Raw genomic sequence first — 19,686 nt, 5'->3', positions numbered from 1 at the left:
CACTTCTGGAGTCTGGCAGCAGGGCGTGGCCAGCTGACCACTCCTTGGGCTCCTCCACAGTCAAAAGGTTGAAAAAGTCTGGTCTAGAGTCACCTTCAAACCCCTAAGGGAGGGTTTTAGGATTTTATTCTTCATGGAATAACAATTATTGTATCATATTCAGAAAGTATCCCATTCTACAGAGGCAAGCACCAATCCCACAAGGAAAAGTAAATCTTTGAAGATGGATGGATATGAATAATGATGCCGAGGACCTACTATTGCAACAATGCCAGGGAGGAGGCTAAAATTTCCAAGATGTGGATGTATTAAAGGCTTTTATTGTTAGGTCAAGATGATGTCAGCCTATTTTGTAGCCTCTCACTTATTTCTTAGTACAGAGATTTATTACTGGGAGGGGACACACTAAGAGCACAGCAGCTCTAACAGACTCACGTCTGCCTAGAAGGCTCTACAAAATTTGGGGAAAGAGCAACATGCAGCAACTTTATCCCAGTCTCACCAGCAACATCTCTTACAGCAGATTAGGTCATATATCATCATCCACAATAGAGGATTCATAAAAAAAATAACAAGAATCACACAACCAAATTAGGTCTCTTCAGGGGCAGAAATCTGTTCTCTATTCAGATGCCCTTTTAAAAACCCAAAAAACCTACACAGGCCTGAATAGTATGTCAGATTCCAGGGAGAAGAGGTTTTGAACACTTTACATTTGTGCAAGAGTAGAACATGAAATTGCATTTTGGCATTCCCATGCTATGCGTGTGGAAATGTCTGCCAGAGTGTTCTGCATTCCCCATTCTGTTCAACAACGATTACTGGAAGTGGTACAGAACAAAAAACGAGATACATAGATACAAGGACAATAATGCTTTGATCACCGTGGGAATGCTGCATGCAATCCAGAAATGCAATCTGTATGCATACACATAACTTAAGAGAAGCATTTTGTTTCTCAGGGACTAGTATTGTAGGTTCATTGATCAAATGAACCACACTAAGTTTTCAGGGAAATCACAATAGGCAGAAGGGTTTATCTGCCATCCCCACAGCCCAGCACAGAAAAGCATAGAATACAGTACTCAGGTGTCGAAGTAACATTGCTAGTTTATCTACATGGCTCCTAGAAATTAAGATTTTTGTGCAGGCTGTAGCTCTGCTACCACCACTGGTTAAGTGCATTAATAAGTACTGACCACCCCATTTCCCACCAACTTTTGAAGTGCCAAGTAGGAAAGCATACTGTAATGCTACAGCAACTCTTAAAAATTAGTTGCTCCCCCTCTCGTGTTGCCATTCTATATTATTTGCATCTCTGTAGTTAGCATGATCACTGCATAGCAACAAAATAGCATTAAATTTTAGTTAGATTTTAGTTGTAGCCTTGGACGTCATTATTTTGTGGCCAAAAGCTTGACTCATAGGGGTCCAAGATAGTGCTTAGTATACTTTTAACTGTATATACAGACTGAGACTTGGATCAAAATTACCATTCGAGTTATTCACAGCATGCTGTGTACACAGAGGCTGTTCAAAGTAATCTACTGCCTCCAATATGTTTTTTGCGAGCCTGAGCATGTGCCCAAAGCTTCTGATGTTACAATCCCAATAAAAAAAGTTAAGCAAGAGCATCGTGAACCCCTGCAAGTATTGTCATAGACTTTGGGGACAAAGTACCACATTTAGGATCAAATCAGTGACCAGCACACAAGACACCATGCTAGCAGCGGTCTCTCATAAAAGTATTGCAACCTGTTTTTGTCGATTAACTAACTGTACTACGATGGGCTGCTTGTAGCCATCTCTTGGTACAGTTATGCCCACCAAGTCAAACAATAGAGAAAAAGTAGCTTTATTCTCCAAACTTAAAAAAAAATAAAAGATTACATCACCAAGATCCCAATTAACTCTATAATGGAAGTGCCAGATTGCTTTTTGCAAAATTCAGTGCTTTTTGCAAAAATCAGTACTTTTTATGAGATCAGACCATTCCATACTATTAAACATGAAATGTGTCAGGACAAGTTAACTCACCATCTGTTTTAAGACAAGAATGCAGGAAGGAAAGTACATGGTCAGTGACAGTGACACCATTTTAATACTAGACACTAAAGAGCTTTTGCATCTGCTTGGACAGGGACATTTTTAGCTGATGCTCAGATAGCATCAGAAAGACCCAGGATCTTGAAGACAAGCTATAACAGAAACTTTCCATTTCAGCTTTTCTTAGCCCAAAATTTGAACTTTTGCTTTGCAACTTACATTTACAAGTTGTAATCTGCATTTTGAAATACAAAACAGATTTGAATGTCAGACATGGCTGTTGACAAACACTGCCCTGTAAAAGCAGTATGTGTTTTCTGAACTGGAAACGCCACAAGGAGCTTGCCCAGCTACTTTATTTTACAAAAACACATCTTACAGAGCAGATTGCACATTAGCTGCATCATGTGAACACTATTTTTCAACACTTCGCTTTGAAGCCTGCTTAATACAGGATTTGACAAGCCAGTTTCCTTTCAGTAAAATAATAGATACTGTTCCCAACACACCAATTTTATGCCAATTGCGTTGTATCTGCTGGATGTCAGTTAAGGTTGCAGCACAACTGCATTACAGTTATACTGCCTTTTCTGTGGATCGCTTTTCATCTTGGGTAGACATTGATAAAGTAAGCTTTACTTACCTTTTAGAGCAATTACTTTAGAAGCTGGATTCATGATGGCACTTTCTGCAGAGATTGGGCGCCTGATAGGAGTCGTCGGATCACTCATGTCTATGATCACGACCTGTGCTTGCTCTCCGACTTTTTCACGGATGCATATGAATTTGTCAGATTCCATTGTTAAGGTACTGAATCCAATGTTTGCTGGATTAATTCCAAGATTTTGGAGCTAAACAGAAGATAATTGTTTAATATTTGAGCGCTGCTTATATTACCTTGCCCATAGAAGACAGCACCTCCTAAGCATCCAAAAGAAAATATTTACAGCATTTTGTTGAGCAGAAAAATCCAAAAGTAGGCCTGGAAAATAGTAGGCACTTTCTACAATAACCCAGATAGTAGGCATAGCACCTCAGATGTTATGCTGCTATCCAACTGCCATACTGTTAATGTAAGCTGCTTGGAGATTATTTTGAGAACAGTCATTAGCCATATTTATATATTTTTATATTAACATATGAAGTCTCACTGTTATAGACTGAGTTTCATTTTACCAGAACAATTAAGACAATTGCTGTATAGCAAAACTGCACAAGACAAACAGTGAATATACTAGAAGGGATGCAAGTCTTGTTCTGTGGGCTGAACACTCCAGTTGGCTCTAGAAGCCCTGGAGAAAAGCCATAGAAATTCATGGAATAATCATTTTACTTTATTTTTATGGAGAAAGAATTGGAAGTTCTGCAGAAAGTGAAAAATTATTGTGACGTATTCTGTTTTAGACTTAGTGAAATTATTTTAAGACTAGGTTTAACTCATAACAAATCAGAACACCAATTCTTATACATAATAATGCAGACAAGTATTCTGAAGCATATATTTGTTGTATAAATTTGACTAGTTGCCTGCATTAACATGCTATAGTACAGGGGTGGCCAAACTGTAGCTCTCCATATTTATTTATTTATTGGATTTCTAGGCCACCCCTCTCCAAAAAGGTCTTGGGGCAGCTTACAACAAAGAAAAAGAATCTCACACAATAAAACATTCAAAAATTTACATTTAAACTAATAAAACACTGTTTCAGTCACTTCATCAGGTAAAACATCTCCCTGAGCCTGATGTTAAAGCCGTTCGAATTACAGAATAGCCCCAACTTAGATGAGAGGGGGATGGCTCAGGCAAAAGCCTAGGTGAGAGGTTAGGTAAGAGATGGTAGGAGTCCATCCTCGGCCTCAACCAAATGCTTGGTGGAAGAGTGAGGTTTTGCAGGCTCTTCAGAATTTTCGGAGTTCTGTAAGGGTTCAGAACTAAATCAACAGCTTATTCCACCAGGCTGGAGCCAGGGTCAAAAAGACCCTGGCTCTTTTTGAGGCCAGGCGCACTTCTCTGGGGCTGGGGACTACCAACATGGAATTTGCAGAGCAAAGAGCTCTTCAGGGACATATATGGAGATGGTCCCTCAGGTATGCAGGTCCCAGACTGTGTAAGACCTAAAACGTCAAAACCAGCACTTTAAACCTGATCTGGAATTCAACTGGCAGCCAGCACAGCTGCTGGAGAACAAGTTGTACGTGAGCTCTCCATGGGGTCCTCATAAGGATCTGAGAAGGATCTGAGCTAGGGTTGGGTCCTTTGGCACCCAAAGCAGCCGGTCTCTCCTGGTACAGCAAGTGCCACGCTGTGGGGGGGGGGAGGGGAGGCACGGCCATCAGCGTGCCAGCAGGCGTACACATGGAGGCGTGGAGCTGCTAAATTTGACAACCAAATGGCCCTAGCATAAAATTAACTCAAATCTTGTTGAAATAGTAACAAGCTTGCTACGAAAGTTTTGCATATATTTTACTCCATGGCCTAATATATGCTCTCTCCCCCCAAAAGTGTTTCATAGAGTTTCTACAAATTTTACTGTTCTTAACATGAAACATGAAAACTGCATAATATGTTTTATTGGGACCAACTAAAGCAACAAAGAATTATCCACAACTCTTCACAAGGCTGGATGTTTAAATTGGGAAAGGGGGGGGAGAGAAAATGTGGCCAGCCAACAACCTTAAGGCCTTGTTTGTAATCACCAAATGTTATATTTGCAACCCTCTTCAGCATTTCAAACTGTGCAAGTGCTAGTGGCCTTCTGCAGAGCAAAAGCAAAAAACAAAGGAGGAAGTATCCTACTGCAAATACAACAACCAGCAGCTCATCCAATTCTTATTGTTTGATCAGCTGAGTCTGACCCCTTTCAGCAACAGAAATCCAAGAGCACGTATGTCTACGTTTAGGCAGACCAAGAGGCAGACCTGCAATAGACTGCTGCACCAGCTACTCCATCAGTAAACTCTAGTTAACATCTTGTTGGTAAATCTTCCACACAGCAATTATTGAGCATTCATGACATGTTTTCATTATTATGTTGCTTGATTCCACACCTGCCATGGATGTCCACAACAGTGTCTGATTATTTAATCAAAGTGCTTTGTGAGTAGGCTGTCATATGTCTGCCTATGTTCTTAGCAATATTTCAGTTGCTGTTCTCACCTATAAAAGCATATCAAAACTCCATTCCTATGGATGAAATTAAGATCCCAAATCCTTCTTGGCCCTACACTCCCACCCAGTTTATTAATACCTTACAGAGCAAAGTCACACCATCTGAAGTTACTTCAAGAACCTCATCTAACAATTCTGCCATGACCTTTGCACCCCTTATTTGCCTTGTAGAGAAAAAATGGTACTAGGTCAACCAGGAACAAGACCATAATTTTAAGACATGACATAACTTGCACAGGAGAAATCAAAAATGCCTGAAGTATCTGAAACCAAAGCAAACCACTGTGATTGTGATTAAATTATTACTATCCAAACCATAGCTGAGGATCTGAGTACAACAGAATCAATAGCCAATTGTCTAGCCAGGTATCTTGTTAGTTGCCAACCTAATTGCTATTATTTCCTGCTTAACTGTTTAATGGTTAAAGATCTACTGACTTAAACTGTAGCTTTATTTTGTTGTTCCAGCGTATCTTAAGAGTTGTGAAGTTTAATAATCTGTACTAGCCGTGTTTTTGTTGTCAGCCTAGGTGCACTTCTATGGAATCATACTGTCACTTGCCAATGGGAAATTACCCCATCATGTCTTTCTGTCCCCTCTGTAAATGTTCTGAAAAGAAAGACTACCAGGGGCAAGCACCTTACTAGTGAACTATAAGAACACATTCTCCCCTTTTTATAACCACACCCCATAATTACAAGAAAAGGTTTTAAACATGGGCAGAGAGTGCCTTCAATGCTGCCATTGTCCATCTTGACAAAAAGGGGAGCTGTGTAACAGTGGCTCATACTTCCTTTTCTCCCCAAAGTAGATTACAATGCTCTCCTCCAGTTTATCCTCTCAAAAACCCTGTGAGATAAGGGGCCAAGTATGACAGGCCTAATGGAATCCAGCTAATGATGTGGATCATACCTCCCAGATCATAGTCCAGCACTCTAAGAACTACACCACGCTAGATTCAAACTATAAAGCAGTTCCACTGTGTTTTTTCTTGACTAATCATGTATTATTTACAGGTTAGACTTTTTATAAGCTGCTTTGAGCCACTGTGGGGGGAAAGGGAGTGTAGAAATATTTTCATAAATAATGCTGTGTTCTTAGCAGGAAAGTGGGTTAAAGATAAGGCTCACTAGTTTAGCAATGAACACTGGTTACTATATTCTAGTTTCCATGGAGGGAGGGAGAGACAAAATATTTCAAATATGCTTACTAAAAGGATGTTTTACAAAGTTACACTGAAACACATGAAGGTGCATTATACAGAATCAAACCAATGGTCTACCAAGGTCAGTGCTGTCTTCTAGACTGACAGCATTTCCCCAGGCTCAAGCACTGCTCTTCCTTATGTTACTTGACCCTTTTAACACTCCTCAGCACTAACGCAAATCTTTGCAATTATTTCATTATTTCAACATGCGTAATCTGCAAATGGCAATATACACATTCATCATTTTTTCCATTTATTCTAAAATTTATACACCCTACTTTTCTCCTTGGCTCACAGCTACTGAAATACACAAGAGAGGGAAACAGAAGCAAATCGATCAATACCAACAGACAGGAATATTACGGCCACTGTTCAATTTCTCAGTTCTTTGCTTTTATTACTTTTTGGAAGGCCAGATTGTCTTCCATCTGAGGATCCCCCCTCCCCCAAGGTTCAGTCAGATATGGCACTGCACTCCCAATGGAAGAGGACTTGGCCTCGGGCTGAACAAGGAGGGAAGGGATTGGGAGTAATTAGAAGGTTTATATGTGATCACCTGCCGCCTTTGTTGTTGTAAGAGAGGGTTTTATGGGGTTTTATTGTATTTTAATGTTTTTATTGCTCTGAACTGATGCGAGACCATTGGGAGTGTGGTGGTATACAAACTGAAAAATAAATAAAATAAATTAAAATCAATAAAATCATTAAATCAAGGCAGCGAACAGAGGAAGAGGGACAAGAACTTCAATAATTCTTTTAGCATCTCTACATTTGTCCAACAACATACAAGACTAAATATAAAGACAACAATATAATCTATTACAGCCCATGAACATGATAGCTGCATGTTTATAAAAACCAAAAATGAAAATACAGAAGCCTCGGCATACTCAAATTAAAGTGAAAGAAACTGATGTCTAGAAAGCGTTCATGCAACTTTTTCAGAAATGCTGTATCAGCCAGTAAGAAATCTTTTCAGTTCTGTGAAAAGAAGCTGATTTATCCAAACGTGATTAGATGGATAACTTGAGAAGCTAGGCCTGCATATCATATGTCAAGAGAAGGTTGAATAAATCCATCCATAGATGAATATATAGGCAGCCATCAGTGACGGGCGAAACATGGTAGAGAATGAAAAGAGAGACGAAGTTTCTTGAGTTGTACTCTGGTCTGGAGTACTGAGCAAGATGAGATGTTGCAGCCTTGCTACATTTCTGTGTCATTCAGTTGTGGCAACCTTCCACTCTTACATCAGTAGGCTGTTTGCTACAGTTACACACTGTTCTCAGAAGGCCATGGATGGAAATGCTCTGTAATAGGCATAAAAAGTAGCTCCCCACATAAATTCTATATTCCTGCTACTGACTTTTAAGAGACTAATATTTCATTCAGGGTATCATATTGGCAAAGCAAAGATGAATGTTTTAAAAATCTGAACAATAATAAATTGGCACATGCACTAATGTTTAAGAGTCCCTGCCTGGTATAGCTTTTACTTCATTTTAAGTCCCATTTCACAAGAATCAAGGCAACTCATTAGTTTTATCTACAAATCTACAACAATCAGAACCGACCACACTAAAGGGAAGAAATCCATATCCTAAAGAATACATGTTTTCCACTTGGCGAGCCAGAGCGATCCATCTTTGAGTCTTCCATCAATCAAGGAAAGCAAGATGCAGCAGGAAATCTAAAGCTCGTTTTTTTTTTAATATGGAAAAACTTGTCTGCAGGGCCTCAAAAACCAAAATGTACTCAAATGCCATTAATCTAACCTAACACACGGAACAACTTTTTAAAAATAGTATTCCTTCCTCCCTCCAATTTGAGGAAGCCTTCTGTTAGCTACATACAAAATTCTACTGATATTCTAACATTGGACTTGCAGTAAGAGGGCAGTTTAATCCCTATTTAAAGTTAGGAAGAAAGATTACTGCAGTCTTTCACACAACAGACCTGTGAACACCCATAAATGTTTCTTCCATCCACTACGCTCATAGGGCAATCCTAAATACACTTTTCTAGGAGCAAGCCCCCCTGAATGGGCTCAAGTAGAACTGATTAGGATTGCTCTGTTCATTACCCTTCCTTTAAAAAGCCCAATCAATATTTAATGCGTTCTACAGAACATTTTAACTTATGAATCCCATGTGTTAGGTGTTACAGTGCTAGACTAAGACCAAGGAAACCAGGTTTCAGATTCCCAACTAGCTTGACCTATTTGAAAGGGTTTTAGAATGAAGCATAATGATGTATATCACACTGAACTCCTAGAAAGAAGAAGAGGATAAATGTTAGAGTAGGCAAATATATTTGTTCTACTTTGGAATGAGTGGGGGACAGCACTCATTTCTGATGGAATGTCTTCTATTGAGATATATGACCCATTCTGACATTGGTAAAAATCACATCTCTGCAGTTATTTTGCTGCTATGATTTCTCAGCTGTGATTCTTAATTGCTTAATCAAATTTTAATGCTGCTTATTTCCTGCCTGTAATATAGGCATGCAAGTACACATTCATTTAACGAGCACATTGCAAGCTCCGGTTGTTCACCAGATTTTTAAAAATGTTACTGAGAGGAGAATTCACCAAGCGTGAGAATGGCAACTATTTCCTAGTGGAAATTTTAAGCAGAACTTTAACTGCCTATTAAATCCCAGTTATTTGTTCCCACAAACTTATGTGCAGAGGAACTGAAGAAATCTCAGCAGTCATGTCATTTTTATATCACAGTTTCAACAGAACTGAGAGAATAGTTTCTACAAAGAAAGCAAAATATCGTACTATAATGATTCACAATTTCTGCAGTCTACTCATGAAGAATGTGTGTGTTCGTATATTTGTTTACAAGGTACAGGGGAGTTAAACACATTTATGTCAAGGTCATTTTGCAACAACAACCGTAAAAAACACATAAGGATACGTTCTTAAGACAGCTCATTTCACTACTAGGTTTCCTGATCTGCCCATCAAAACTAGTGGGGTGTCAGCAACACACACCTAAGTTATTATCCATACCAGGCTTCTAGAGACAACTGATTTAAGTATCAGCAAGGACCGTTTTTAATGAAGCAACCAGAATAGCAGATTCCAATTTGATTTTCTTGGAGAACACGAGTGGGAGCCAAACTTCCATGATCAGTGGAAACTAAATATTTCAGTCATTTACTGACCAGTAACTTAATCTTTACCAAGAACAATGGGCTGAATCCAGCAAATGACTAGCAGAGCAAAGCATATGAAATTGGTCTTTCCCACTTCCCACTTTTCCTGCAGTCCAGTGACCCCACCTCCCCAAATTAAGAGGACAGAAAACTGGAGTGCTGCAGTGAGAAAATAGCAAAAATTGCTTTTCTACCCTACTGAAGTGCTCTTTCTCCCAGAAAAACATAGTGGTCGACACAATCCACTATGTAGCATCCTACTCACTGTTTTGTACCCACATCTGGCTAAGACAGATTAAGTCTGACACAGCAAAAAAACACCTATTTAAATATTGTTCCTTAAAGCAGGAATCTTTTGCATGTATAGAGCCCTGGTATTTCACCGTCAATCTCAAATTCTCTTCATTCTTTCCCTTCTCTACCACTGTATGGCTCTTGTTAGCTGATTTACACCATACTGCTGCCTCATGAACAAGGATGTAAATGTCAAAATAGCTGTTCAGTCTCAACAGTTTAATGTTATTATGAGTTTCAACAGTAAATTAGCAGCTCCATAGGAGTCACCATCTAAAAATAATATTTCTTCAGAAATTACCACTGCATTAGGACAATGTCTATACAACCATCAAGTTGGTTTTTATCAATCCAAGATATAGTCAAATATGGTCAATTCATTAATTATTCACTTCATTTATACCCCAATCTTTCCCCCAATTGAGGCCTCAAAGCAGTTTACATTTTTCTCCTCTTCTCCATTTTAGCCTCACAACAACCCTGTAAGGTAGGTTAGGCTGAGAGAATGTGATTGGCCCAAGGTCAGCCAGGAAGCTTCCATGGCAGAGTAGAATTTGAACCTAGTCTCCTAGACAGTAATCCACTAGCCACTCTATCACATCGGCTTTCAAGTCTGAACAGTCCCTTCCTGAAAACCATGTGGGGGAAATTAATGCCACCTTCATCATGTTTACCAATCAACAGAAAAGTTTGCCAAAACAGGAATTCAAACAGTAAGAAGCTAATTTCTCTCATCCAGCATGAGCCTTAGCTGGAATACATACACCAGTGAACCTCGTACAGCCCTAGTCAAGGGCAGGAACTCCTTCCTACTTGTCCCTCCCAAAGATAAAAATGAATCATAAGCTAAACTTCTGAAGAACTAGGTTTGCAATGTAAGCTGAGCATGTTCACACTGCAGACTCTCCATACAACTCACTAGGGGAAGCAAGGCTATTTACACAGCCATAAAAAATGTAAAAATTCCAACACTGAACAGGAAACAAAACACATGGTGACATCAGGCACTTCACATTTGGAAATGGAGGCCTCTGACACACAGAAAGGGAGGTGCAGAGCTTGGAATGCTTGCCAAGTCAACTTCCTGTGGTCTCATTCATTTATAGAATTCCTTCAATTCCTGCTTTAAACTGCCCTTTTAAAGCCAACATTCTCCTCCTTAAACTCAATCCACCAGCATTGCTCCCCACTACTTATCAAAGCTCTTCTGGCAAGTTGCAATTGACACTGCAATTCACGTTATGCTAGGCAGGATTAAGTCTCAGCAATGGGCCCCAGCCCTTATTAGCTTTTTAGGACGACTAAAGACTTTTTGCCAAAAGGGCTGATGTGAAAAAAAGGAAGGCAAGCAAGAGATCTGCAGGTTTCCGACTAAACCCGACTGCTCCTTACTAAATCCTTCTCAGTCTGTAGTTCAACATACTGGGTTCGAGAGGTTCTAAAAACACAGGGAGCTTTAGAGGCTGCTGACCGGTGAAAACACCTCTAAGGGCAAAGCCGTGAGCCGCGACCACCCAATCCCCGCAATTATGTTTTGAATATGTCCTTCGCTGCACCCCATATTTCTTCTAGCATGGCAATGCAGCCCAAGAGCTCAAAGCCTGCCTCTCCACTCCACACACATACAAAAAGGAGGAGGAGAGCCAGTCATTCAAGGGGCCAGTGACTCTGCACAAATACCCGCAAAGGCAGCAATCCAAAGTCGGAAGCCCTTGGTAAAGCTGGAAAAGAAGAGAGAGAAAACACCCAGTCCCTACATCAGGTGCAGCAAGAGTTAGACCCTTTCCCCTCCAGCAGATACATAAAGAGTTACTCTGAAATAGTCAACTGCGTGCGTTTGGGGGGGGGGGGTGAAACGAACATAAGGTGAGGGATGGAGAGGAGGGGAAGGGGGGGGGGACAAATGCGTTCAATGAAAAAAAAAATCAGATTTTGTTCCTTCACTCCTGAAAGGAGAAAACAGAGGCAAAGCCGGGAGGAGGGATCCTCCTCCCCACACAAAAATCAAGGGGAGAGTCCTTCCCACCCCAAATATACAGAAAAGGGAGCTTCTCTCTCCCCTCCTTCCCCAATTTAACCTCCCTCCCCTCTCTGTCCTCATTGCCCTTCGCGGGGCGGGGGTGCTTGGGGGGGACTTACTTGGGGGGGGACTTACATACATACACACACGTCCCTTTCCTCAAGGGGGGGAAGCCAACCCCACCCCACCCCACACTAGGCCGCAGCCCCTCATCCCTTCCCCCTCCCAATAATGCAGAAATTAGGAGGAGGGGGTCTATCCCAAAAGGGGGACCCCCGCCCCAGCTTCTCCCCATAAACCCCCTCCAGAGACCCCCGACTCCCCCTCCCCCCCAAGAGCAGCTGCTCACCTGAAAATGCTCCTGGAACCTTATTGGGAGTATTTGAGCCATGGTGGAGACCGAGGAGACCCCTCCTTGGGTGAGGGTCGCCAATGGCGGGAGAGGGGCCACGGGGGGGGGCTTAGAAATTGGGGAGGGGGCAGCGCCGAGGGGCTGGCAGCAGAAAGGGAGCCGCCGCTGTGCCCCCCTCACACACACACACACGCGCGCGCGCAAGGGGAGGAGGGGGTGGTTGGCAGGCAGAGCCGCGACTGCGCAGGCGCGGAGGTCCCCCCCCTCTCCCTCCTTCCCTCTCTCAGGGCTTCTGCTCCATCGGCGCCGGCTCCCTTTTCTGTCTCATCTCCCGGACCCCATCACTCTACGGTGGAGATCACTCCGCCCCTCAGACGCGGGGATGGTTAAAAAAAAAAAAAGGGAGGCAGGGTCTTCGAAGAAATAGTCCCTCCCCGAGTCGGGTTTTTTTAAACAAATTTTTTAGGACTCCGTCCTTGAGATGTTTCCCACTCGCAGGTTTCCACCTTCGCTTCTCTCGCAGGGAGGTTTGCTAGGAGAGAGGGCTGGCTGGGATAGCATCACTCGCCGATTCTCCCCCCCTCCCCTTCAGGATGGGCGCAAAATAATTGAGAGTTCGTCCGCTGCGGGCACGGGGACCCGGGCCGGCCTCGCGGGGTCACGTGACTGTTGAGCGCGGACCCGCGCCAAGTTCCTCTCCTCTTTTGCCCCATGGCTGGGGGGGTCTCCTTCCTTGGGGGGTAGCTTGGGCTTGGTCCTCCTTCTGGTGCTTGAGAGAAGTCTTTGCAACGCAGATGCTGCACGATTAGCGCCTACCAATGCTTGTCTGCTCTTCCCTCCAATGACACAATTCACTCAAAGCCTGGCTTGGGTCAGGAGTTGCCAACAAGTCTGGAGGGAATGGCATCTCCATTTAAAAGCAGCTCAAGTGAGAAATAACATCACCTAGTTTCCTGCAAACCTGGATTGAATTTGGATTTTTTTATTCTTCACGTAGCTGCCAACTCTATCAGACCCACCTTATTTAAAATGTGAAAACATGTTCTGCATGTTACAAAAATCTTTGTAGGATATGCAACGGAAATCCTTTACCGAAGGAATCGCCCAACGGCAAAATTTAAAGGGCATGGAGATGGGAGCTGTAAACATTCAGGAGGCCAGGCAGGAGGTGTGCGTTTTGCTAGTGAGCCAAGTGCTTGCAATGGAAAGCTCACGCCTTGTTGGTCTTAAAGTAAGGTGACCAGATTGTCCCAGTTTTGGAGGGACATCTGGAGGTACCTGGCAAATTGTACTTATGTTGAAATTAAAAAGATATATATTACAATACTATGTTTGCGTTCTATGTGTTCTATGAAACTTTTTGTTGCTCCATATAGACCAAATTTTTAATCAAGAATCTCCCCCAGTCAATGGTGTCCCGCTTTACCAATTTTAAAATCTGGTCACCTTAGAGCTGATTCAAATACTACCAGCCATTCATTCTTAGCTCACACACCTTCATAGGATTGTTATGAGGGTATCAAATGAAAGAGAGGGAAAACTTTACATACGCTGCCCTGAGAGCTGCAGAGGAAAAATAGTATTAAAATGTGTCAGAAACAAGACAGAGTCATGCAGCAAAGGGTACAATCTGATGTGTGCTTACTTGGGAGTAAATGCCATCATGCTCTGGGACTTACTTATAAGTAAACATTCACTGTGCTTGTCAGATTTTGGTGGTGCCTGTTCCTCAGACACATCTGATTGAATGGTTAGCCCTCCACAATCTTAAGTAGGAAATAGATCTTTCCAAAGCCATTGACATGTGAGTTCTGTTTCATTGGGAGTAAAGCTAGGACCTTCTGCTCTAGTACGCAACGTCTCTTTGCCCCTGTGGTTCGTGTTTAATGTAAATAACAGACACCATGGAAGTTTATGGCGCAGTCAATCTGTTAATCTTGATGGTGCCACAAATCTCTGTGTCGTTTTTTTGTTTGTTTTGGTTTGAGGTTTTTTTTTTTGCCGCAACAACAGATTAACATGGCCACCCCCTCAGGACTTTAGCACAGAGCTTCTTTCACTGTGTAGTCTTGCTGATCTGGGGAAATCAAAATTCATTGTATTAGCATTGGCCTATGTAACTTCTTTGTGCTAGGTGATCTCAGGTATGCATGCCCAAAGCAAATGTATGAAGCTGCCTTGCAATAAGACCTGCCGCGGCCTGGTACCGACTGATCCACAGACTGGTACCGGTTCCCGGACTGGGGGTTGGGGACCACTGGTCTAGCTAACCCATGAGTGCCTAATCTTGATTGGCAATGGCTCTCAAGATTTAGCTCAGGCAGAAGTTTTTCCGTAGCCCTTATACCTGAGATGTCAAGGATTGAACCAGGAACCTTTGATCTGTGAAGTGCATTTCCTTACATTCCAGGAGCTTATGTGCTTTCTTTCATAACCGCACTGGCCAGGGACGGTAGTGCTAAATTCAAAACCAGTAAGGCTGCATACCTATGGAGACTTACCTGGCAGTAAATTCCATTAAACCCAATGTGATTTAGTTCTGGGTAAAGAGGGATCAAGCTGCAAGGTTCTGTCATGCTTCTATGCTTAGTCATCTCACGCCATGACAGTGCTACAATTAGTTGAGTTAGGGACTTCAGTTCATATTTAAGGGGTCACGGAAGCCTCTTGGTGTGTTCCGGCCTTAATTTATTCACAAAGTAAACTACAAATTAGGTCCGTGGACTGTGCGGAGTCTCTAAATTAAAAAAAAAACTCAGCTCAATAATTTATATGTGTTAAAACATGTTTATGCTGCCTTTCTACTCAGTTTGGTCCCACAAAGTGGTGAGCAGTTATATATGAAAATAACAAAAATTGAAACAGGAAGGAGCATCCATAAGGCAACACCAGATAGAACAAAAAAAGTGTTCACCCATTGTTGGAAGATAATAATCAAGGGGGACAAATGAGTTTAGCTCCTTCCATAACTTATGCCACAACTAAGAGGGCCTCTTGTTGAGTTGAGTCTCACCTGAGATGATAAGAACACTCAGTATGGTTGCCAAATCCTGCTAGGGAAATATTGTTTCCCCTGACTCCTTCACACACTTACAGGATGCATAGGTTTTTAAAAGTAATACACAAATTGCCGTACTTTCTGCTGAAGTTGCCCCATGTGCAAATGATTACACATTGGTAGCCATCCAACATGCAATCTATTATACAGGCTATTTGTCATAGACAAATAAATGGACAAGATAACAAAAAGGGAGGGTAAAACCGCAAGAACATGTAGCTAGCTGCTTAAAACGTATCTATTGAGTTATCTACATAACATTAAAAAATCCACACAAACTACTTTTGACTACTCATTTTCTTAGGGAGAGATGCCAGTGTGTCTTCATCCTGGTAGAACTGGGTGAACCCTGAAAATCTACCTTGAACCCATCATGGTTGTCTACTTAAACACCATTTTATACTGAAGTCTGAAGAAGAGGAACTCACACTCTTGCTTTTGTGTAAGATTTTGTTGCATTTTTGAAATTTGTCTTTGGTGCTCAGTTAATAATTCCAAGGCTGAGAGGAGATCTGAACCCCTAATCTGAAATATCAGCTAGGTGCCAATGAAGAGATCCTGGTTTGCCAAAACATCTGAATTTGGATGTCAGCATTAATCATAGTTTCATTAAACTATGACTGATTTATTATGTCACCTGAATGGAACAGTTTATACATCTGTTACTAAAAAGGTAGCCGCAAGTGTTTGCACATTGCCCTGCTCATTAACAATAAAAGAAAATTGCTGATTTAAATGGATATTCGTTGGATGGGGCACAGAGATGCCGATAATTGAAACCTTCCTCTCGGCCGTACTAATAAGGGTGTATAATATGAAAAACATTAGGAGAAGAAGAGCCCTTGGTAGGTGGCTGACCAGGATTTTGGCAGAGGTTATTCTTGACATATAATTCAGTCTATTTGTGAGGTTTCTAGGATGACACAGTTCCAGACTTGGTTGCCATTGCTCAAACCACAGACTTCCCTCGATTTCAATGGACTTTTGATGCTAAGGGATGATTTGTGGCTGGCAGACTGAAAAGGCCGTGGCAGCATACTGCATGGTCTCAGTTTGAACTTCGAGGCAAGAGTTGCACAGTGCATTTGCTACCAGCAAGTCTTAATACAAGAGGCCTGATTTGATGAATGCAACAGAGGCAAGTATCTCTTACCGAAACAACCAGGTTCCTACAATGGGGAGCGGCAAAGACACATCCCTGATAGTGGCCTACATTACAGCTGGAAGAAGAAGAAGAAATTGGTTCTTACATGCTGCTTTTCTCTACCCAAGGGAGTCTCAAAGCAGCTTACAATCACCTTCCCTTTCTCACACAGAATGCTCTGCAGTAATCCTATCTAGAAGAAAAGGGAGAAGAGTTGGTTCCTATATTCTGCTTTTCTTTACCTGAAGGAGTCTCAAATCGGCTTCCAATTGCCTTGCCTTCCTCTCCCCACAGACATCCTGCGCGTGAGGTGAGGCTGAGAGAGCCCTGATATTACTGACGAAGAAGAAGAGTTGGTTCTTATATGTTGCTTTTCTCTACCCGAAGGAGTCTCAAAGTGGCTTACATTCTCCTTCCCTTTCCTCCCCCCCCCCACAACAGACACCCTGTGAGGTAGGTGAAGCTGAGAGAGCCTGATATTACACCCACCTCACAGGGTGTCTGTTGTGGGGAGAGGAAAGGGAAGGCGACTGTAAGCCGCTTTGAGCCTCCTTCAGGTAGAGAAAAGCGGCATATAAGAACCAACTCTTCTTTTTCTACGATAACTCTGCCTAGCATGTCAGGGTTAATAGCTATCACTCTATGGTCATGCCTCTCTCCTTTTTTTTATTACAACTTGTAGACAATGGCAGCCATTCACATCTTGATCTTCTGGACCCATTTCAGTCAGGATTTGGGGGACTTGAATTGCTTTAGCACCTTTGGTGAATAACTTGTGTCTGGAAAGAGGGAGGGGGGTGGAGAGTATGACCCTGTTAATCCTCTTAGATCTGTCCATGATTTTCAACATAAGTCATCAGATTCTTTGTCAACAGCTAAGTTTGGTGAGGAACTAGGAAAGGGGCATGGTGAAGCTATGTGGTTGGAAAATTGCAAATTTTTAGGGTTTTTTTTTTGTATTTTAGCTTTTCAACCCAAAACATTGTCTTCCAAAGCAGCATTCAGTAATTAAAAACAAAAAATTAAAATTAAAATATAATTCTAGCAATTCTCTGTCGGCATATGTTAGGAGGCTGCTTTCTTTTCCCTATCTGGTTGCAGCGACTGTAAAAAGGAAGAATTGTCATATAGAGTGGCCACCAGATATAACAGACAGACACTTGGCTGCTACCTTTCATCCTCCCTCTCTGATAGCAGTTGTAGAGCTGTTAGCTGATAGTGAATTCAGGCATGGCAGAGAATGGCTTGGCTACTGCTTATTTCCCTTCCACCATAAGCATTTGATCCCCTGTTCCTCCACATGCAGCCAGATGGGTGACCTTGGGCTAGTCACAGTTGTTAGAGCTGTTCTCACAGTGCAGTTTCTCTCAGAGCTCTCTCAGCCCCGCCTACCTCACAGGGTGTCTGTTGCGGGGAGAAGAAGGGAAGGCGATTGTAAGTCACTTTGAGACTCGTTTGAGGAGCGAAAAGCAGGACATAAAAACCAACCCTTCTTTTTTTTCTTCCCTCTGGAATTTGGCTGGATGGAAGCTAGCAGATCCCAAGAGGCATTGGGTAGTTTATTTGGTACCACCCAGAGCCACAACCATGAACTTGCTTTTGAAGTGATCTCTGTGCAGCTACTCACTTCAGCAAATTGAGCCGCCTCTTCTCAAAACTAGATATGAGGTTTGTAGACATGACCCACAAGTAGTTCTCTATTGCATACGAAGTGTGCATAGCGCTGCTGTCCGTCTTCCAAGTCATCCAGTTCATAAGCACAGTTGCCACCAAGTTCTGACTCTGAGGTTCTTTTCCAGGCACACTCTGCTCAAGTTCCTCCAGGATCCAGCTTGGTGTTTGTCAGTTTGCTTACACACTTCAGAATCCATCTGTCTCTCTCCAAGATGCTTATTTAAAGCGCCGGAGAGACATGCATGAGACAAATGTAGGGGAACGGATTTCAATGTTTATATTTTTTGCTGAGCTGCAAACTCGCACCATGTCACAACATTGCCTTTAATTGCTTCTTGTCACCAGCCCCTTCGCATCTTGCCTTTTCTTCTGCACCAGTAGCTTCCTCCCCGACTAGTTCCCCTGTTTCATCCCAATGCTTGCTTCATCGTGGGCCTATTTGGTTTCTGAGGCATTCAAGAGAGGAGTGGAAAAAGAGGGAAAACCAGAGTCAACACTGCACTCACCAAAGATTACATCAGGAACAAATTGGTGCGACCAGGAATATCAAGGGAACAACACAGAGATTATTTACTTTTTTACAGGCTGAGAGACCCTTTCTCCTGCTTCCTTCCACTACTGTAAGTTAGTCTGGAGGTTTACTTGGCCCAGAGGGGAAGCAGGAGGCAGCTAGTTACTGGATCTAGTTGGGAATCAGCATTTCACAAAACATGCTGAAACAATGTAATTTGTACTAGATTCATTCCTTGGAGCTACTTTGGAACCGATTTAAGTTGGACACAAGATTAACACAATTTAAAATATGCGAGGTGTGTGTATGTGTATATATAATTACAATTATTTATTAAATTTCTAGACCACCCTCTCATAAGGGCTCAGGGCGGTTTACATACAATTAATATTAACACTAATCTAAACCAACATAACAGTAACATCATATCACATCACATACAGCATAAAAATATAGTAAAGACATAAGTAGTCAGTTCAGGGGCATTTAAATCATAGCAGCCTTCAGATTATTCACTCCCCGTAAATCTTCCAAATAGATGCCTCTCTATGGAGGTATTTTTTTGTAAGGGAGGGCTGTATCTCTTGCACACAGGTTACACACTCATGTACAAACACACACAATAACCATTTCTGCCAGACTGCAACAAATATTTAGTGTCTTAATGCAGCTTGGTCATTTTTGCATGGTCAGATGTTCTTGGAGGTTTAAGTAACTGATTGCTTTTCGGAAGGTGGCTTAGGAACTTTGCAAATTCTGACTCTGCAGATTTCTTCAGCAATAAAAAGGTAGAGTCTCCCAGGCATGCTATATGCCAATTGAATAAAGGTTAAACTGTACATTTCAGGTTTATTTATAGTTACATTCATAGCTCGCCCCTCTTGAACCAGTCATCTTGGTTCAGCTTATAAAAGCATTTTGAGATTTTAATGCAGGTTTAATACCTATCATGTTACCCAAGTAGAAATCATGTAATTAGTTGGGGGAAATTAGCTGAAAGGAGACTACATGGTGGTGGGGGGGGGGAGAGGCTGGGATTCTC

At 42.0% G+C, this 19,686-nt stretch overlaps 1 protein-coding gene across 5 annotated transcripts in view; it reads right to left on the bottom strand.

Moving 5' to 3' along the window:
• Positions 1–12,555, bottom strand: part of CLTCL1 (clathrin heavy chain like 1) — a 46,644-nt gene extending 34,089 nt beyond the window's left edge. For 3 of the 5 annotated variants that reach the window (XM_077309043.1, XM_077309044.1, XM_077309046.1), the window contains exons 1-2: positions 12,255–12,555; positions 2,690–2,897 (exon numbers count right to left, since the gene is read on the bottom strand). In XM_077309043.1, coding sequence (XP_077165158.1) covers positions 2,690–2,897; positions 12,255–12,296 — 250 coding nt within the window. In that variant the 5' untranslated portion in view covers positions 12,297–12,555. The remainder of the gene's footprint in view (positions 1–2,689; positions 2,898–12,254) is intronic. The other 2 variants (XM_077309042.1, XM_077309047.1) reach the window with 2 other exon arrangements.
• Between the last annotated feature and the right edge of the window lie 7,131 nt (positions 12,556–19,686).

The sequence above is a fragment of the Paroedura picta genome, chromosome 13 (genome assembly GCF_049243985.1).
Source record: "Paroedura picta isolate Pp20150507F chromosome 13, Ppicta_v3.0, whole genome shotgun sequence".
In the NCBI taxonomy this organism is placed as follows: Eukaryota; Metazoa; Chordata; class Lepidosauria; order Squamata; family Gekkonidae; genus Paroedura; species Paroedura picta.
Note: the sequence above shows the minus strand (reverse complement) of the source record. Positions and strands in the feature narration are given on the sequence as shown.